The 22,162-nt window shown below is 41.9% G+C and overlaps 2 protein-coding genes across 2 annotated transcripts in view; one reads left to right on the top strand and one right to left on the bottom strand.

Annotated features, from left to right (window-relative positions):
- anxa4 (annexin A4) overlaps nt 1-22,162 on the top strand; it is a 60,709-nt gene that overhangs the window by 28,412 nt on the left and 10,135 nt on the right. The gene's annotated exons all lie outside the window — the stretch shown is intronic.
- On the bottom strand, nt 3,203-22,034 carry LOC133013645 (AP2-associated protein kinase 1-like). The gene is made up of 20 exons (XM_061080655.1): nt 21,344-22,034; nt 19,591-19,709; nt 18,191-18,299; nt 17,882-18,024; nt 17,181-17,302; nt 16,882-16,963; nt 16,283-16,415; nt 16,060-16,163; nt 15,742-15,824; nt 15,418-15,578; nt 14,894-15,015; nt 14,301-14,627; nt 14,055-14,197; nt 13,748-13,965; nt 13,575-13,664; nt 12,394-12,537; nt 11,825-11,932; nt 11,497-11,667; nt 9,375-9,482; nt 3,203-4,034 (listed from the first exon to the last, which is right to left on the bottom strand). Exons 1-20 carry the CDS (start codon nt 21,501-21,503, stop codon nt 3,388-3,390), a joined length of 3,294 nt encoding a protein of 1,097 aa, XP_060936638.1. The 5' UTR covers nt 21,504-22,034; the 3' UTR covers nt 3,203-3,387.

The raw sequence follows: 22,162 nt of genomic DNA, 5'->3' as shown, positions 1-22,162 counted from the left end.
CCACAAACCACATAAAAGTATATGTTTATCCCTACTCTCAGGTGGTATCTCATTAACACAGCATAATATTGGCCAAATACTAAATTTGGAGGACTGAAAAACTGGTACACCATCACAGTTGAATGTAAGGGACAGAAAATCCTCTTTACTGTTATTTTTCAAAGTCTGATATAAGGTGCCATCACATATGTCATTTATTACATGCTTTGTACCGGCATCAGCACAAAAACATAGATCATGCATACCCTGGTTCTCAAGAATGTCTTTCAGCTGATCCTTCAATGGTATGTGAATAAAGAAATGTCCTTCCTGTAAACTGGCTTTCACTGTCATGAATGAGGAACATGACACACATTTGAGTGTTCTTCCAGAGATTGTGAAGAACCAATGTACTTAGTACAAACTCTACAGTAATGGTGTCGTTCATACTGATGTGTAATACCAGCTAATGGTTTCTCCAAAAAATACTTGCTTGTTGGAACTGCACTAGTCCGAGCAGAATGCAATTTGAGCAGTTTCAGCAGGTCTTCCATTAATACACCTGTTGTGTTGTGTCTCAATGCAAAAGAGAGAATCGAGATGATGCTTTGCTCTTCTGTTAGTCCATGGGAGGAGTGGACATCATCAACTTCTTGAGGGACATTGTCCTAAATGATAGAAAGAGAAGCACTGCATTGAAACTGATCAGGTTTCCCTTGTTTTGCTCATAACCTTGTTTTGGCAGACTGCACTTAGTATGGAAGATAAACAGAAGCTACAATACATGAGAAAGAGAAAAATAAGCGGATGGATAGAAAGTGTACACGTTAATAAACTGCAGAATATGTTACAGTTTGTCCAATGACAAATTAATCTAATGTGTAATCAACCTCATATGTAAATGCTCTTTCTCTTCTTCTCTCTGGCTATCATCTTCATCACTTTCCTAAGAATGATACAAAGAAACAACATAGATAATTGTAATTTGACTGTAAGAGTAAGCAACAGAGGTAGAGTTGTCTAATATTGTAGTTTTGTCTCACCTGTGGCACTGTGAGAGGTTCTTCTCTCAGCTCATCTCTTTGGGTGGTATCTTGACTTTCCTGAGAGGAACATAATTTATTGCATAGATCTTTCTCCTGTTTGTTTGCATGTGCCAATGTGAACATATAGAATGTTACATCTTTGCATCTATAATAAAGAGAGCATTGCAAAATTTGTCTCAGCTCATGCAGCAGTGTTTATGCAGTTTGCAAAGTTCTTTTTGATTTTCTAAATAAATTCCCCTTCCTGATCTTCTCTGATCGGATCCATCAGCCTCTCTGCGTTTCATTCAGTTTCATTACATAACATCTGGAAAATCCATGCAGTCCAGGGTAAAATGGGAAAAATAATCCTGCAGCACATAACAGCCTGAAACTTTGCGCACACAGAAAAATCAGTCTCCTGAACATCAAGATCAATGACTTGTTCTCAGAGAAATCGACGTAAATGTTGGAAAAACGTCTCATCACACAATGTTCAGTTAAGAAAACCAGTAGGAAAATGTAATGGGTTCTTCCTTTGGTCATGCCCTACCTCTACACAACATTTTGTAGAAATTGGATCCGTTGTTTACGCATAGTCCTACTTAGAATCAAACTAACCAACAAAAAGCACGGGGGTGAAAACCTAACCTCCTTGGTGGTGGTAGCAAAAACCTCCACATTTATCCATTTCCTTGTTTATCTCTCTTTTCCTTGACGTACAAGCCACTTCTCTTCCATGTGCTCTTTTTGTTCCAGGTTCAGGAATGTAAATCTCCATGATGCGCAACAAATCAAGTGGCTCATCTTTAACACAAGTTCAATTTACTTTCCTCCCAAAGAAAAGGTTCTGACCTGTAACACGTGTTGGTTTATTAGGAACTCAGTCAGACAAAGTTTATCATGTCTGGTGTTTTTATCTGTTTTTCCATTTTACCTCCAAGTGAGTTTAATCTGCATAATCTGGTCTCAATAAAAACAAGCAAACCAAACGTCTCCATGGAAAGACAATACATTTAACCTCTGTAGCCTAACTGACATTTGAAAAGACAGAAATGCAAAACTGTGATGCATCAGCCATCAAATTGCACAGATTCAGGATATAAAGTCCTCAAACATTCCACTAGCACAATTTGGGACACAGAACAAACATCTTAACCTGCAGTTCTCTTATTGTTGTTCCATCTCCTCTCAGGTAGAACCACAAAGGCCTGGAGCCACTGCTGTGAAACAAGTTGGTTATGAAGCAGCAATTAAGACAATAAACTAGTATTTACCTTAAAAAGACTAACACCAAATTACTGCAATTATATTTATAAAACTTTAATACATATTAATTTTCACTGATGTCAAGTTGTCAGAAAATACAAATGAAAAATACTATGCATGCACAAAATGCTGTTTATAAAGGCATTGCGGTATTTAAAAAAAAAAAAGTCTCTGCCACATTGTATGAAGCATAATAAAGAAAAATGTATTAAAATATTATCACTTTAAGAAGAAACTTAATAAAAACCTGGCTCGGTAGAGATGCTGCTGACTTCTTACTGTACTTTCTGATTTACTTCATGACATACATGATATGTTTCATTCAAAAATACTAAAACCAAAGATAAACAAAAGTATCAAACTCATTTCAAAACAAACCACAAAAGTCTAAAAAACACTGCTCAGAGTTTGTGGGGAAACGGCAGCAACAACCTCTAAAAGCAGGTCAACTAAGGTCATTAACCATTTGGGGTTCCTTTAAATAGTCCCAAAAATTCCCTTATATGTAAGCTACAACTGCAAAAAGGAATCCCTCCCCCCATTACCACTTCCATTTTAATTTCACTGGTTTTCTTTAGCTTGTGGTAAAATGTTTGGTTTCTGCTGTAGCATCGATGCTGAATGTAAACACAAGCCTGGAACAACTCCAACACTGATATGAAAGGTGGAATAACTGTTAAGGTCTTAACAGAAATAAGACAAGATGGATAATAGAAAGCAGAAATAGAACTCATTGCAATTGCAGCAAAATTGATATTAAAATGAATGCAGTAACTTGATATTTTGTTTCAGATGCTGCGAATATTTCCCTCAAGATACATGTTTAAGATATAAATAAAGTTGAGATACCCCAAATATTTAAAAAAAAATGGAATAAAAGTAAAATATATCTGGTCAAAAAAATTATAAAAAAACGTGACTGAGGTAGAGCATTAACTTTGAAGTACTTCGTTGTTAAAGGGATCATTGAGTCTGTTTGATACCGCAGCAATAATCATAAAACCACATAAGAAAACAAGCGTAACACTGCGACTGACTTATACTTTGGCTTCTTCATTAGTTGCAGAATAAAAGCTCTTGACTTGGCATTTTTTTAATGGACGGTTACACATCCTCAAGGTTTCCCCTGGGAGCACCTCGGATGGAAAGGTGCAGAAACAAACGGGTCTTCCAGAGCTCGGCCCCCGATGGTCCAGGAGTGAAGAGGCCCCACGGCCACGGAGCCCACCGCGGCCCGCTGCCCGATCCGGGACACGACCCGGTGCACGGCCACCGGCTGCTGGAGGCCGAGGGACCGGGGAGGGGCCCGGGGACCAGGGGGCTGGGGACCGAGGGGCAGGGGACCGGGGACAGATGCTGCAGAGGGGACCAGGTGACTCTGAATGTGCTGTGTTCCACATTTAAATAACTGAGCATTAGATTTTGTGGTTTCCAGCCTCTTCCCGAACGGCGCCTGGAGGAAGACATCGGACGCCTGGGTGGGTTTACCGCTTTCTCTTCCAGGTGTTTTGAAAGGAGCCAGCTGGAAGACATCAGAGGTCACCGGGCCGCTGATGGGTTTGAGGGGGAAACTGGTGGAAGGAGCTGGTGTCACATGGTGGTGTGTGCTCATCTCATCAGATTGCAACATGTGTTTGTTATGGACGCAGGCAGCAGTCGTCTCCTGCTGGATCCAACGTGTCTGCTGCTCCTCAGACAGCTGGAGCAGGACAGAAGCTCCGGAGCCGCTCGGTGCTTTGCTGTGGAGCTCCCTCTGCAGGTCTGTGTGTGGAGGAGAGCAGGAAACACATCAGGACACGTGCTGCAGAGATTCAAAACTACAATCTGAATCTACTGCACATTGTACAAAACAGCCTATTTTCTACTTTCAGTGATATTAAACACAAGAGAAGTGAATGATGAAACAAATCTGCTTCATATTGATAGGATCCCTGTCACAGAAGGTGATCAAGTGGAAATCTTGTAACGTTTTAGTGATGACAAACTTTTCAGTTTTTTAAAATCCAACATTCGTTAACATAAACAATTGATTTAGATCTGTGCTTTTCTACTGTGATATGTTTACATGAGGAACTAAGACTTGGAGCGTCACCATCTGAATTTAATTCATCGCTCAAAAATAAATGTTCCCAAATTTTACTTCATTGCTTTTAGTGATTACTTTAGATACTTTTATAATTTTCTTGTGCATAACTGTTAAATGATGTTTTCAGGATTTAGTTGTGGAGCCCTTGTATTGGCTAAGGAGCTATTGTTATTATGAGAATATAATAATTACCATTAACAGTACTATTATTATCATTATTAATATGGTGTCAAAATATCTTCAGTGTAGAGGCCCAGATCCAAATTTGTGGGTTTAAAAAAATATGAAAAAATATTAGCAATTATAAAAAAACGTTTTACAATAACAAAAAGAACAAACCACTTTGACAAAGAACTGTAACATTTGGTTGTACAAGAATTGGGTTCAGGGTATGTACTAAGTAGGTACTTAAATATGTGAAAAATAATTATACTTTTTTTATTATATAAATTTTTTAATATCCCATTATTTATATAATACACCTCAAACACATCTCCATCATATCTGTTCTGCTCTATTCTTGTTATTTGACGCACAATAAATATGTGGATACCCAAAAAATAAGCTGTGGCTTTGAGTCGTCCGGTCAAACTCTATTATAACAAATAATCTTATTGTGTGTAGTTGAAATAGAAACCGAATCGTACAGAAACTAAATGCATCGACACAACGCAGTAATAGATAAAGATGGAAAGTTGGAATGGGGCATGAAGCTGATGTTTGATCTTACCTGAGTGGACTTACCCTGCTTTCCAAGTAGAATAACATGTTGATTAGTGAATTACACAATTAAACCAAACTCAAATGTATTATATTACAAATCAACAAATTACGTTTAAACCCTCAGTCTCCCACAAGCTTTCATGCACGTATCTTTCCATGCAAGTCGGATGAGAAACTAATCTATTCCCATTAATTATTGTTATTATGACACTTAAACTTCAAAACCCTACAATACAATATAAAATTGAAAATGTATTATTTAATATAAATTGTTTAAATGTTTCTTTTACTCACAGAATAAAATAATAAAGTCTTACAATCAAAACTCCACACGTTGACATTCACATTTGTATTTTATTTGCTATTCCTTTATAATTCTTTAATTATCTCACAAAAATAGAAGGAGCACACGATACCACAGCTCTGACGCAGGTTTGGGCCAAACGGACAAGAGGCGTTTCAAAAACACTCGGGGAGTATCCGATTTCAGTTTTGGCAAAAAAAAAACAACAACCAAAAAAACAACAACAGAGGACGAGGGGCTCCTGTTTCACACCCAAGGACTAATCTCACTACCTGTTCGTCTTCACCGATTACAGCAGCACACAGGCAGCGACAGGGAGAAAGCTCGGGAGTTGCATAGGTTCAAACAGTAACTGCGAATGACTGAGCTGTTCAGTGGAGGGACCATAGAGAGGGTGACGGTTCAAAGGGAAAAACGTGAGCCGTGAGTTGCACATGCCGTAGCTACGCTCAATACGCCCGGAGGAGCAGGTCGATCTTTGATGTTTACTGGCTTGGAAAAAGTCACTGGTGCTTTAAAGATCTTTTAGATTTTTGGAGCTAGTGTATAACATTGAAATTGCAAAGACACCAATATGTAATACATAAAGTCATTATCATGAAACGTCTTTACCTTTTATCATCAAAGAATCCCCCCGATAACTTGAGCTCTTTTCTCAGATTCGGTATATTCATATTCCGTTAATATTTGTTGAGTTGGTTTATTATTTAAGTTTTAAGGTGATCTTTTTTATTACATTTATTCGGATTTTGTGGAATATATCTAACCAGCATCCGTGGACTTCTTTCAGCATTTTAACACAATATGACTGATTTGTTTATCTTAAAACCTGATAAATAATGATACAATAATAATGCATATGTGTAATGTAGGATATATTCTACTTGATATAATTTTCTAGTATTGACATTGAGGTGGAGGTGGTCTTCATGCACTGTGTTCATGCATTGGGAAGTAAAAATGACTTTGTTTGATCCTACAGAAACATTTATATTGCTGATTGGAGCTGATTTTCAAACCCTGGTCGGCTGATTTGATGCAGTCAGATAATCAAACCACAGCAGCAACAGTGTCGTGTGGTCACTGTGAAACTGGCCAATTTCCCCTTTTACAGAGCCCCTCACACGTTACAAATCCGACAAATTCTTGAAGCTGTGCTATGGAGCGCAGACGTCCAGAGGACAGAGAGACTGGGGCGAGCAGTAAGCCAATACGTGTCCAACCCTCAGAGAGAGAGTCATGGAGCTCTGACGACCTGAGAGAATTTAGGAGGGAGGGGGCTGTGCTTTTAGAAGAGACTTTAATGACAACGTGACTGTCGCCATGTTCGCAGCAAACAACAACACAAGTAGGCTACTGGAAAAAACATCCAACAAGTCCGACTCCACGCACACATACACACATACATACTTATCAGAACACTGTAGAACCACCAACACACGTGAACGTAACATTCAACAACACTGCCATGCGTTTTTTTCGATATGACGTCTGTGATCACTAAAACCCGGTAAAGCGAAAAACAAAAGCTTTACAAAGCACAATTTCAGAAGAAAGAAAAGTTCTAGTTCAAGCGAAGACATGAAACAGGACTAAGATTCAAGAGGTTAAGCTCCCGCTCGTCAGAAAAACTGTCGACCGCATTCAATAAAAATATAATCCTTCATCAGTCCATGTAAACAAACGGAACACAGGCTCACTTTCGTTTCACAAAGGTGGAATAAGACATGGGATTCAGCCTAATCTCTCAAGTCTAACAAAGACTAGGATTATCATCTATACAGTTCAATGTACCGACAGTTATTGAGTAGATAGAACCAAGAAAAACAATCCCACAAAGAGGAATGAGTATTCTTCCATATTATTCAGTGATTATGGTGTTAAGAATTATATATATTTTTTTCATTATAGACTAATATTTATTTCTTACATTCATTCTCTAACACTCTAGTCATATTAACATTTATTAACAGGAAAACAATGTCAATCAATCAATCAATCAATCAAATTTCAATCAATCACCATATAAATATACATATATATATGTATATATATGTGGATGACAGATTTCACATGTAAAGCAATATGTTTTCCACAAGTAAAGCTTTATGACAATGACTTCATATATACATGGGAAGAAGAACCAACTCTATGGTCTGGATAAGAGCCTGCAGGGGTCCAGATTTCTATTTACACAAGTTATGAGTGAACAAACGGCAGGAATGTAGGAGGGATTGCATGATGCGGAATTCATGTTTCAGCTGATATTTAAAAAATGCGAATGAGTGAAAATGCCACATTGTGTCGTTTCTGTTAGTGCCACAAAATACCTGAATTGTTGTTTCTACTTAGTTTACTTCTAAGTTTTTCTATCATAGTTGATTATTCAAGTTTTTTTCATGATTTCATGCATTTTTTTTTGGCGGTATGGCACCCTGCTATAAACACTGTTAAATGACCAATGATTTGTCATTTAATTCCAAAGCAACCTATCGCTTGCCTCAAGGATAAAATTAAGGTGAAGCACTCTGTCTTGAAAACAAGTTCACCTTGAATTGGTAACATAATGTGCAAGATATTTATTTTACTGTAGTTATAGTTAGAACTAAGCAGATATCGTACACTTCAAGGACTCATCCATTCAGCTTAGTCAGTTTACTTCACAGATTATTTTATGGCACTTCACTGTTTTTGTGTCCTGCTTTTCTCCGCATCACAATAACTTTGTACGGTGCTTATGATGCAGAAGCTGAAGGAGAGGCAGAATGAGGGGTTATGGCTGTTTGTTTCCAGATTGTGACACAATATAATTGAACGTTTCGATAGCAGCTTTAAACTGTTAAAAGATATTCCCTCCAGCAGCCGAGGCTGAGGGAGGCAACACTCCTGCTACTGTGCAAATCAGGCTACATGACACTTTTCAAACAGGCTTCCCTTTGTAGAAGAGACAAACTGACTCTATTTGAACTAACTATCATTTAACTTTTCCATGGTTTTACTTTTAAATGTGCAAATAAACCTGGGGAGGAGGAACTCAAAAAAGCCGAACAACGACAAATTCACTTGTGCACGATAATTACAACCACTTAGAACTAGGCCTATTGTACATTACAACAATGATCTTCTATTGTTTGCTATTAGACACAATGCAATATTGTTCAAACCAACTGGATAGCAATATCATATCCTGATTGACAGAGAGATGCGGTGGTTAATCTTGAGAAAGGATGATGTTAGTGTATTGAGCCAACGGACAATACACGATGCACGGAGACTACGACAAAGAGAAGATGTGAGTGAGAGGGTGAGAGATAAGAGGTGAGGAGAAGCCAAGATAATGAAGTCGATACGGCGGAGAGGGCGGGAGTGAAGAAGCAATAAAAGTCGGAGGAGGCTTCTACTGTAGGAGCTACAACGATGATAGCAGCCAGGGGTGCAGGAAGCTAGCTATGACAGCAGTGTTGATTGCAGTTATGCTATGCCAGTCCAGGGTTACAGCTTCTACTTGGAGGGGGGGAGGGAGCCGCCTACAAGTCGATGAGCTGGTCCACCAGCAGCAGGGAGCGGGCCAGGCTGGGCAGGCTGGATTCAGAGCCGCCACTGTTACTGCGCGAGTGGCCTCCTGAAACTGGCCGACAGACAAGGGTAGGGGGGGGAAGTACGGGCAAACAACAGGGGAGGAGAAGCAGAGGAGTGGGATTCACAACAAGCAAACACAGCAGTCAGAGAAGAGAGGGAGAGAGAGGTTGAGAAAGAGAGAGGAGAGAAAAAAAGAGGGCAGAGTTTACCCATTTAACTCTACTGGTTGTCAATCATTCTCAAGTGAGGATGCAGAAGTAGTGCAGACACCTGATCAGTTGGTCAGTAGGTCAGTAATTATTGAGCAAATTAGCATGCGACTGAACCCCAGACACCACCGGGTGCGTCTCTAATCCTAAAAACCATCTTGACCCGCCTGTGCCTCCTTGCAGAGACTGTTGAGACTTACCTTGGGAGTTCTTTCGCCCTGTGACGGGAATAGGATCAAACTCATCTTCGGTGACGACCTCTCCGCCGGCTTGTTGAGGCTCAAAGTCCGAGATCAGGAGAGACGAGTCTGCAGAGAACAGAAGAAAAGTAGGTGTTGGAGGTCACAGAATAAAAGCCCAATCTTTAGAGGAAGGGGTGGAAAGAAAACAAAAAGAAGCACAAATATAGTTTGGGACCAAAAATGATTTTTACCCCTTTACCATGATCAACATTTTCATAAAATCAGCTCAGCTACTGCAACAAACCATCCACTGCTCCCCCACAGTAAAACAGCTGTTTGATAAGATTTTATGAGCAGAGATTAGTGGTAATTAGGATCATGCAGCTGCTGCACACATTCAGGCTGTGATTGGGAGTTTGTCCTGTCAACAACAGTTAAATGCCTTCGTTCATCAGACACAGAACAAATAAGTCAGCCACAGCTGCGGCTGATCTCTCGGTTTGGGACACATAATATGGTTTCAAATACGTTTCCATTCAAAAGAAGAAATTTCCTCTAATGTCAAAAGATTACGACGTTATAGAGAGAAATATAACTCAGACTGTCGAGATGAATTTGTTAAGGTGAGGTTGAAATGCATCTGCTGCCACCCAGTGGTTGAAGTCTACAGACAGTGATAATGTTAATATCCCTAATAACAGTAGATGGTTTTAGGAGTTTGGAGTCTTCCTTTTCTCTCTGGTTGAAAACAGCTTCAAGTCCAAAATGCCATCCGTCCATTATCCCTATCGCTTGGGGTTGCTAGGAGACCTAGAGCCAATCCAAGCTGGTGTTGTGCGAGAGGGGGGGGGTACACCGTGGACAGGTCGCCAACATACAGAGACAAACAACATTTCAAAAACTAGAAATCTATATTTGGTTTGATGAGGCACTTCCTTGTTTAGGATTAATTAACTGGAACACCGAACATTTGACTTTTAAGTGAATATTAGTAAACCACAGTCACTACGTTTACATGATGGCAGAAACCCGATTTCGGCCGAAATCGGGTTTCTCTATCCATGGGGGGTTAACTGCTCTATCTCAGGGTACATGGCACTGAGAAATCCGACTCTTGTCCGAAAGCATTTCATACCCCGCTACGATAGGTGGCGCTGTTTTCATTACAGCTAGTGGTGATACAGCCATTTCCGCTTGACCTCGTCACCACTAGCAACCATAAACAACAACAGCCTTCAACTCAGCATGCGAGAAAGATGACGAACGGAGAGCAAGGTGAAGCTACGTCCCTCTACATGATGTTGTGCATGTTTACTCTAGGAGTACTGCGAATGCGAACGGCGCATTTGATTAGAATGGTAATGGCGAGTGCCGGCCGGCACCGGGCAGCGACAATTTATCTACGTGTCGACTTCCGGGTCACGGCCAGGGAGGGAGGAGGGGGGGCAGGATCTCAAGCATGCGCAAAGACGTCTTCTCCAGTTGTTGTCTAGCTTCCAGAGTTACATGCGCGCGTTGTCCGATATACAGCCAAATCCGATCTACTTATCTGGGGGTGGTTATCCGACTTCAGTCGGACACAAGAAATCTAGATTTGTGGAGTTACATGACATGGATCTTCGATTGAAACCGGACAACGCCAGAAATCGGGTTTCAATCGGACACATGTAACCGCAGTGAGTGTTTCTGTCACTCTAATGCACATTTCTAAATCATTTGTATTCTTCCTGTTTTCTTCTATTACCCAAGACTGAAATTGACCAAATGCTGCATCACTGTGACCGACACTTCTTTGTGTAAGAAATACATATGCAGACATCAAGTTCCCAGCACCTCATTCAATGTCCAAGGACACGTCATGAAGAGATGAGCTGAAAAACGTCAAGATGCTTCTCAAGGTTACTCAGTGTCAGCTTGTAAAAACGGAAATGTTCTTTTCTCTGTCCTCATCTGACCATCTTATGAATTTGAATATAGTTCTGAGTCCATCTGCGGATGTTGAATTAAACATACAGCGAGACCCCCACAAACGTTTATCAGGCCACATCGGATCGTAGCTTTTGGTGATGTTGCTTTAAATTTCACACTCTCTGTGTTCAGGGAGCTCACCGCCTACTTCTGCCAGATTCTTCCACCTTACCTGCTTTAGGCTGCGTGGAGTCTCCAGACAACAGACTGAAATCATCCAGAGCAGAGGCAGCCGAGCTGGGGGCTGAGGAGACGGAGGAGGTGGCGCTGCTCGCTGCTGGGGGGGCGGACGGAGCAGAGATCAGGGAGCAGCCCAGGAGAGAGTCGTCTGCAGTGAGGGAGTCTGGCTCAGGAGAAGGCAAAAGTGAAAAGAGGAGAGATTAAAGTTTAATTAAGGACAAGGACACTGATACATATCCTGATCTTACGTTCCTTCAACTACTTGCAAACAAGAATATTTTAAGATTCACACCATAGAACATTTAGGAGCACAAACACACCTTTTGCAGACTCTTCCAAGGAGCCACCGAAGGGATCCGACAATGACAAGAGGTCAGGCAGCAGGAGGGAAGATGTGTCGGGGGATTTGAGTCCTTCGATCAGTTTCTCTTAAGCCCGGTGAAGACAGAGAGAAAGGGTCAGAACATGTTCAACTAGCAGACAGCAGAGTACAGGGGAAAAGACTGTGTTCTTTGTGTAGTCGAGGTCATGTGAGGATTTACTGATTCAAGATATTCCCAGAGCAGCAGCAGACGAGAAACAAAGACGTTGAAAAGAACTTGGTCTGATGAAGTTTGGTTTGGAGCCAGACAGGGTGCTCATCTATATAATGTTTAGATCAAGTACTTCAGCAATCATCATTTATTCATGTCATCATCCATATTTAATTGTTATTCATTTCACAAAGAATATTTTAGGATTACCAGCACATCATTTTTTTCAGATGTCTCTTAAACAATGTGTCTGGAGTTCTTTCGGGAAGACGAGAGCTTTTCATGAATGGCCAAACTGTGTGAGACTGTAACAAAAAAATACATCATCCATCCACCAGTAGAGAGACTGAGTTTACCTGGAACATCCAACAGCTCCAACATGCATCCACCAGCAGAGAGACTGTGTTTACGTGGTGCATCCAACAGCTCCAGGGCACAGAAAGGATCTGCTACAGCCACCAGCGAAGCTCCTGAGTCTACGATGGCCGACGGTCTTTCAACTGGTAAACAAAGCAAAGTTATGCAGCAAAGATTTGAAATTAAGCCTAAATAATTAACCTAATATGAATACATTGCTTGTTGTTTCATTGATACATTACAAATTGTTTAAACCTGGGCTGAGGATTCACGCAACACTTGGGAGGAAAGTAAAGGAAGTGTAATTCCTGAAATATCTCCTCTTCTTTTAATAAATCAAACAGACATATTGAGGAAAACTAAAAACTCTCCCACATTTTTTTCAGCAGCTTAAGACTTAAAGCAACTGCATTACCTAGTTCTGTGTATGAGCAAATCAATTCTCACGTTTGTCTCGCTTGTTAAAAGTAGCTCTTAAACCGTGAGTGGCTACATTTCCCAGACCCACAACAGCATCAACTCTTAAAACAATAATCAATGCCGACATTTCTTTCATTGAGACTAACCCCCTGTTATATTTATGTTCTGAACATAGGAAGCTATCACATTAAGACCTATACTTCTTGGTTTGACATAGCATTACAGTCCTTCAGATGTATAAAGTACAATGCATTACCCAGCATAATAACAGCAGTTATGAAGATATACTACCATTAATCTATAAATTAATCAGTCTTTATGTCTGCTTGGTTTGATGTCCACATACGAGCAGGCTAACTCAAGAGAACAGTTGCCTGTTTATAAGAATGACGGTGACGTTCTGTTGATATTTCATCTTTTGAAATGCTGATGTTTTTTATTTTAAAAACTGTTAGAATAAAACATTTCTCCAGAGTTTAACACATTTTATGTTCATATTTATCTTATTATTTTAGTTGAGTATCAATGTGCAAAGATGCATTTTTCTAATGTTAGAACTACACTGGATAGACAAGGTTTATGAGTCCGTTTGAAAGTGTTTTTCTTACAAGTTTTGAATGACTTCCAGTGTGATATAATTTTAAGATGTAACTTTGTTATAATGGAAGTGAAGATCCCTTGGAGCTTTGTGGGCCCTGGTCTGTGTAAAAATAAAGAACAGAACAAAAACACTGACTCTAAAGGGAAAACTGTGACATACTTGTTTCTTGGGATTCGGTTTCCACAGTCAAGGCCTGCAGGCCTGGTATCAACTCTTCACAATATGACGTCTCAGTTTCCGAAGGTAGGTCTAGTGAAGACATTAAGTAGTTATAACATCTCCTCTTTGTTAGCTATTTGAAAATAATACTTATCTATGAACACAAACTTTACCTTTGGGCTTCTTGTCTTCCGATTTGAATTCCTCAGTAGTGAGGTTGGAGAAGTTGTTGGAGAAGTTGTCATCGTCGAAGGGGTTCCACGCCTGAGTCGGAGTGATGATTGCGCCGCCAGAGGCAGGAGCAGCGGCTCCAGCTTTGCTCTGGTCCTGGACTGCGTCTCCAGCACCTTGTTGAACTTGCTGGGTGTTGCTCGGCTGAGATGTAAGTGATCTTGAGAGACAAATGCACAGAATAACAGATAAAACACACAGAAGAAAACCACCAATTTGAACTCATATTCAAGTAAATATGCCACTTACAGGTTAAGAGCAGCATCTCCATTAACTCCCTGCAGCTGCTGAGAGTCAGGAACTGTCGCTGCAGCGATGCTACTCGCTGTGGCGTCACTTGGGACACGTTGGTGCCCTCGCTCTTCAGTTGTCTTTGGAGAAGCAGGTGGAGTCTGATCAAGAGAAGCATGCAGTGAAGGCAAAACACATTAAAAACAACCTTAATAAAACCCACAGTATGTTACAGCTGGTGATGGTGAGCAGCAGCCGTCTCACCGTCTCAGCAGATTTTTGGCTGATCTCAGTGGAGGCAGCTGAGGGCTGAGATACAGGTGGCTGAGCAGAGGCCGGTTTGCTGGGCGAAGGCTGAGCCGCCGGCTGCTGAGGCTGGCTGCCCTGCTTGCGTCGGGCTGGACGCTGAGGTGCGGCCGGGCTGGATGGAGTCACTGCTGCCTGCTGGGAGGAGGAGCTGACCACAGAGGGAGTTGTGGTCGGCTGCTGTACTGTCGGCTGAGCTTGAGGTTGGACGTCACTCCTGGTCACTGGTGATACGACCGCTACTGGGGGGGTCTCTGCTCCTGTAACTGCGGCTGGCAGCACGACCTGTCACAGAGAACTTTATCTGTCATCACCGTAAAGATCACATATGCAAAGCCCTGGCACGATAGGAACAACTGCAGCCGTTAAGTTATGTGTATAGGCCTGATAATAATAATAATAATAATAATAATATCATGCTACTAAAGCTGTTTTCTTCCGATTCTTTCCTCTTCTTCTGTATTTTTGCACGTTTACACACACACACTGTAGAAAGATAAGGTTTTGTATCATCTTAAGGAAGCTCCTCCATGTATTTAGAGAGTGCGTACCTGTTTCTGCAGCGCCACAGCCGGAACGGAATTGTTTAGCGACTGGATGAGAGGCAGAGCAGAAGTCTGCACCTTCTGTGACTGCAGAGCTGCAGCGGGCTGAGAGAGGTTTAAGCTGACTCCTGTGGAATTGTTAAAAGGAACACAGCTCATTACTCTTGAGAGAGCAAAATTCAAACAACATAAAAAGGTTTGTAGGAGGGTTTGAGTTATTGTGCATCTCGAACTAAATGTATCAAAGAGGATCATAGAATCTGATAAACACTGAAAATCTAAGAGATTTGTAACAGATACAAAGCTGATATAAAATGAAACAGTATTTGAAGTGGCAGAGTGGAGAAAATAATCCCATAATCACTTGGGGCCTGTGGTTAGATTGCATTAATTTACGCGAGTCTTAACCTGCGTGCTTGATCCGTTACTGTTGAGAATTGTAGGCTTGAGCGTGTGGACAGAGGATTAGAGGGATTCTTGTCTTTATGCACATCTTTATTCAAAACCTTGGTTTCTCTTTCCATACGTACCTATGGGCTGAGCTGCACCAACAGGGATATTAGGCCGTTTGCGTGGGGTGAGAGCAGCAGGCTGGATGGGTAGAATGCCCGCAGCAGCCTGGGTGTGGGCTGCTTTGGGCCTCTGGCGGGGGGTGATGGAGGTTTCAGTGGGGGGAACAGGATCTGTCAGTCTGGCAACAAAGGGAGGGTATTGACCTTCATGTTAATGATGGCAAACAGTGTGAACATAATTATTTAATGAGTATCAGAATACTGATTGTACCTAATTACTTCCACAAAATGTAGAGTAACTACAGCTTTGATAGGAATACAATGTGAGCAGCTCATGCTTGCCTGGGCTTAGCCTGGTTCTTCTTTGCTGCCGCAGCCTCACTCGCTTTGATCGGCTCAGGAAGTTTAGAGGGAATTTGAGAATTCTGGATTATGGGGGAGAAAAATGACACAATAAAACTTGAAGTTGGCAGATATTCTGTATTCAAATGATGATTAGTGCAGATTTTCCTCCCACAGCGTGACAACAAACATATTTGTTAATGTAGGTCAGGCAAGGAAACCCATTGCAGATTCCGCTGAATACTAACAAAAATTCCTCATGATAGAAAGCCAGAAAGCCAAATATTTCAGCTGACCCCAGTGCTGAGTGAAACTGACCTTCACATTCTGAACAGGGGAGGTCCGCTGAGCTAGTTTAAAAGCAAAGAAGGACACCTGGTAGATATCTGGTCTTTTGTCTGGGTCTGGCTCCAGCATGTATCCTAACAAAAGCACCACAAAAAAAAGAAGAATAGAGAGTCAATGAATAAACGTTTACACAAGTGCATGCTTTGTGGAAATTGATATTGAAAACGTGAAGTGATGTTAAAGAGACACTGACTAATGAGGCAGTGAAGATCGTAAGAGTAGCGAGAGTTATCTGGAATGGTGAAGCTGCCATCACAGATGGCCACCTGGCTTTCACCAAAGGGCAGAGTGAAGAAGCACAGCTTGTACAGCAAACAACCCAGTGCCTGGAGAAGACAATCACAAGCATGCCCCATCACACCAACAACACAAACAAAGAGAGGAGAGGAGAGGAGATTAAACAAGAATAGCAATCAAGTCACACAAAAAAATGTCCCCCTCCAAACCACATCAGCAGACGGAGTGTTCTCAAACTATTAAGTGAATACACAGAAGTTTCTGACTTTTAAGCAGAACAAATGCGACTAAAACTATTTTTCATTTAAATTTTTTAAGAACCAATCCCTAAAACTCATATAACTTATATTTACCAAGCCCGTAGGTTTAATATATTAATAACAAGCCAGGATGTAACTGCTTTCTACTATAAAAAAAATCCAGTACCCATGTAAATCCAGGTATAAATTGGAAAAAAAAACCTTACACTATAAGCAACAGTCATTATGTTTAACTGAAATTGAGGCTTTATTTGATTTATTCACTGCTATCAGGATTGCCGTCCTCTTCACTCACCCAGACATCTGCTTTTGTGGTGATAGTCTTGTTGTTGTACAGGTTAACCATTTCAGGGGCACGATATGATAAAGTGGTGTATCTGAAAGAGGACAGGAAGAAATTAGTAAGAAACCTGCCTGGTTTGGACATTAGCAGTGAAATCAGCCAAAGTGTTATTGAAAATTGTAATTTTATCTGTCTCTAACCTCCTTTGCACGAAACAAAACAAATTCAGCGAGTCTAAAGCTTTAACCAAAACGAGTGCTAAGAAATAAAAGCAGCAGATATAGAAAAAACAGGTGGAAAGAGGCACGCACTTTTTGATTTCTTCCTCCACCGTGGCAACCCCTTCGGTCTGCGGACTCTGGAACTTGTTAGTGGCGCTGCCGAAGTCACACAGCACATAATGACCCTTGTCGTGCAGGAGGATGTTCTCCACCTGTAGATATAAACACGAGATGAGACCCTCACAGCCGCGTGTAGCTGCTTTCAATTAAGACGACTGGTTTGGACTTTTAAATGTCACGGGGTGCTGCAGCAACTGACCCTCTCTGCAAAGTCAAACCCCTCTGCAACACACACACACAGCTTGAGTATAAAAATTGAAGTGCAGCCACCTTCACATAATGAAATGCTAATTTAGTCATGCTCTAACACACCAATCTCAAGTTTAAGAATTTTTTTAATGAGTTGAAGAAATCCAAATGTTTCCATCTGGATTATAACTACTGAGTGACGGTGACTTAAAATGAATGTGACAGGCCACGCTGCAGTTGACTGAGCTCTGCAGCATTTGAAGTATTTTGACATCTACCTCCTCTGTCCTGTTGCAGCTATCCATAATTTAACACAACTCTACACAAACATTTCAACCCTGATTCTTCAAAAGACCTCACAGCAGGGTAATCTGCAGGTGGTGCTTTTTCCCTCTTTTGATACCGGGGATTGGACAACCTGTCCTGTCTGACACGTTGCACAGCAGAGTGCTACAGGGAACCGAGGTGGGAACATGTGTCACCTTCAGGTCTCTGTGGATGATGGGTGACTTGCGCTGGTGCAGACGTGAAACGGCATCGCACGTGTCACAGAAGATCTGCAGCACTTCGATCTCGGTGAAGCCGGTCTGCAGCCTCTGGTTCATCAAATTGACCACCTGCCCTCCTGCAAAATAAAATCCAATTATACAGCAGCACGAACAACACGGATAATTAAGCTGACAAGTATATCATTGATTTTTTTAACTTCTTTAAAACACAAATTCTATTCACTTTTACAAAAATAAAAGTATGTAGTTGCAGCCACAGCCCGTGTCCCCGACAGTAATCACCTTTGCAATAGTCCATAAGTATGAGAACCTCCCATACATCCCTTGATCCCATAGCAGTGATATTGGAGTCCAGATAACCAACAATATTCTTGTTACCCACAAGGTCTTTCTGCAAGAACACACAAGTTCAAGAGCGTTAACACACAACTCTGCTCAAAGTAAGGAACAAAACAGGCAACTGCTGTAAGTGGCTGAAAAGTGTTGTTGTACAATATGACTGGTGAATTGGATGCTCTGGGTATAGAAGTCTAACTGACACACTTTCGTACTTTTAAATCCGGTATAATAACATGATACAAAGATTTGCAACACAAAGTGGGGCAGGGAAGAAATATTTCCATATTTTGCTGGAAAATATGCAGTGAGAATTTTAATGTTGTTAAACTTCTGTGGTCAGTACGAGTAGAATGATGCAGTGTGAGGTAATCCGAAACAGTAATGTATTAGGTAATGAACACCATCTGAGGTGAAGGACTGTCAATCTATACATGCCTGTGTGTGTGTGTTTGTGCGTGAGAAAGAGCGAGAGACTGACGTAAAAGGAAACATTTTGAATGACATCATCTTCAGATTGTCAGTGTTGGTTTCCGAAGCGAGACAAGAACCCAGGTTGTTATGAAGAGCTGATTGTAATTCTGTTGAAAGTTTATAGAAGCAGCTTTTTAAATAATCTGACCATGGATCACTTCCTTCCTTCCTGAGGATTCCTACTGATAGAACGATTGAATTGCGTGACCAGATCCTGAATTCAGTGAATGATAGGAAAAAAAAGCCTTTTAAAGCCTCTTGATGGAATAATGACATTTCGTTTTAGGCTACCATAACAAACGTGTCTATTTATAGACCAAATAAATCCCATTTCTGCTCTTGGTCAAGCGGTCGGATGGAGTCAGAATAGTCTCCTTCTACCAGTATATGACAGTGAATGTATAGCTGGGATATGATCAGTTCAGTTTTATGTTGCGTCATTTATTATAAATCTGTCAAAGGGGGAAAACTTCAACTTTGGGAACAGAACGATGAATGGTGATAAACTAAGGTAATATGTTGTCTGCATGAGATTTCACGTCAATCTCTGAAACCCATCTCAGGAGGGGAGAGCAGAACATGCAAAACAATACTGTGTAAACAAAAGCAAAGTTCACCAAGAAGCAGATGAATAAATACAGAACCATCCCAACAACACCGCTGCAGGCTGACTGTGAACTGAATCCAGCAGTTATTCATACCTGAGCAAGATATCTTTCCTTTGAGGATCTTTGGGACATTTGCAGGTACAATTTCAAAAAGCAGTGAGTTTTGTTTTTGCCTTCATGTGTGTGTTTTTTACCCAGCATTCAAACTCCCGCAAGCTTAAAGTGAGAACAAACAGATAAAAGGTTCGGTCAGCGGCAACTCACCATTATTTGGATCTCGAGTTTGCACACCTGCAGATCGTGCTCATTGTTGACATACATCCTCTTCAGGGCACAACGCAGCCCTTGATTTGTTCGCACGAGGAACACAATCGCAAAACCTCCTGCAGGATTGGGGAAAGACACCAAATCACACGGTCAGTCTTCAAAGAGAGGAGGGACCAAATACAATCAGTGCAACCAACATCACATCATTCTCACAAGCTTTGTTAAGGCATTATGATTTGGGAAATTAAGCTGACACATTCTTTTTTTCTCCCTTTCACAATCAAATAAAGGAACAACTGTCTCAATCTGTATCTGTGCAGACTTGCATCAATATGGACGAGCAGGAGCAAATGTTGCAGCCTTATAGTGTAATGCATTAGTCATGTCATTGCTGCAGGGTTTATGTAGAGGCCTACATTGAGGCCTAACCATCTGGTATAGCTCAGGCCGCACTCAAATTCACTGTGACCTAGTGACTTCAGTTTCGGGCCAGACATCGTGCTCATGCCGCACGTGACAAACTTATTGTGCGGCTCTGTGGCATCGTGATCGCTAAATACCATCGCCTCCTGCAAGTTGAGGGTCGGCTCCAACTTCTGACGTAAACGTTTCGGTTCATTCCAGCAAGCGCAGACAATCTGATCAGCTGTACAACACTGTCTTCCTACACCCTTTAAACTGTGGGCACTGGCTTTGAAAGTCCTCACTCGCTGGCAGCCTGACACACTGATTAATACTGTGGGGCAGACATAATTACCACAGTATGCGGTTTGGGAAAAATGAGCAGATGGGGTGGCTTGTGTAAAATCAATAGTCAATAGAGTTAAGGAATGAGGCCTGAGGATGACAATCTTTTTCGGGATTTAGCATAAATCACTGCAATATTCTCTTGTTTAATTCATGTAATGTACTTTAAATAGCATGTATGCAAGCACACTAGCATGATGTTCAATAAACTGTTGTTTAAAACACCAGAAATACATGGACATACATCAAGATTGTATTCCCAGGCTGAATATAATGAATGAAACTGCATTTTTTTTAGGTCAAGCACAGGCCTTAGCAATATTGTGGTGATTTAAAAAGTGACGATCACCGGTGTTTATAATGAAATCCCACAATTTGTTATGATCTTCTGCTTGTGAGACACCTTTCCTTCATTCATTCAGGTAGGTCTTCATCAGCTCAGATGAGATTCAATTCATTTCATTGTGTATAGCGCCAAATCATAATATACACGTTCTCAAGGCACATAGAAGGTCAAGATCTGAAGAACTTATAGAGAAACCCAACAGCTGCCACAATGAGCAGCACTTTGGAGACTGTGGAGAGAAAAACCCTCCCTCATCAACTGGAAGAAACCTCAAGCAGAACCAGACCCGGTGTGGGCGACCGGTTGGGGTGAGTGGGGAGAAAAATGGGGAGGAGGGGAGAGATGGGTGGAAAAGAGTGGAGAGGAGAGAGAGATATTGGGGGGAGGAGAGATAAACTGCTGTGTTACTCAGAGGGGAAGCTAGTAGACAGCAGCAGGCCCCTGTTCTGCATCCAGGATACACAGGGGGCAGATGCATGGCTGCAGCCTCTCTGTGGGATGAGGTTACATCCCTGCGCTGTCATGTGACTCCTGTGTGTATTTACCTTGAGCATGAAGCATCATCATCATCATCATCATCATCATCATCACCACCACCATCATCATCCTCCTCCTGCAACATGCATCATCTGCCCTGTGCAAACCTCCATCTCTCACCTTCAGCCACGGTCTCCTCCACGGTGACCTGGTGTCTCCCGATGGTGAAGGCTCGTCCAATGAAATTTCCTCCTGCGTGACTGGACCCGGACCCTCCTCCTCCTCCGGATCCGGGCCCGGAGTTGACCAGCTCCCTGCGGGAATCGAAGAACTTCCTCATGGTGTCCGAAGCGACCCACAGGGCGGACACACACACACACACACTGCTGGTTCCTCTCCACGTACAGAATGAACCCAACAACGAGTCTATTTGCAGCCTGAAAACACAAGCACTGCACCCCCCACCTCTCCCTCCTTTCTCCTCTTGTGCTGATGTGGAGGTTTTTTAGGAGGCGATCTTTCCGATCAGTCGCTGGTGATGTAGCTGAGGCTGTTACGTAAGGAGTGAATTACACCACCCGGGGAGGCTCGAGCATCTCCGGGTGGAGAAAGGGTCTTGCTCCTCGGCAGCTATCCCTGCAGCAGCCGCCCGTGGTCGGAGGAGGAGGAGGATACCACTGGGTACATTGGGTTCGTCTCCATCCCAGTCCAAGCCGAGCCGAGCTAGCTCAGGTGCTAGCCGCTTGGGCGCTATGACATGTCGTGTGTAAGGTTATCCAGGTTATACCCTCTGAAGACAGCGGCTCCGAGTGCGATGCGGTTCCGGCGTGAAACTTCAACGATAGCGTCGCCCGGAAACGATCTGTCCATCCTCATTCAACTGGAGCCGCCGCCAGTCGCCACATATCTATTTAATTCCCCCCCATTAGCGATTAAACTGGGTTTCGTCCCCCCCCCCTTCTCCCTTTCCAGTTAGCTAACGCATTAGCACGGTCCTCT

Source organism: Limanda limanda, chromosome 1, assembly GCF_963576545.1.
Source record: "Limanda limanda chromosome 1, fLimLim1.1, whole genome shotgun sequence".
In the NCBI taxonomy this organism is placed as follows: Eukaryota; Metazoa; Chordata; class Actinopteri; order Pleuronectiformes; family Pleuronectidae; genus Limanda; species Limanda limanda.
The sequence above is the reverse complement of the archived record's forward strand: the minus strand, read 5'-3'. Positions and strand labels throughout refer to the sequence as shown.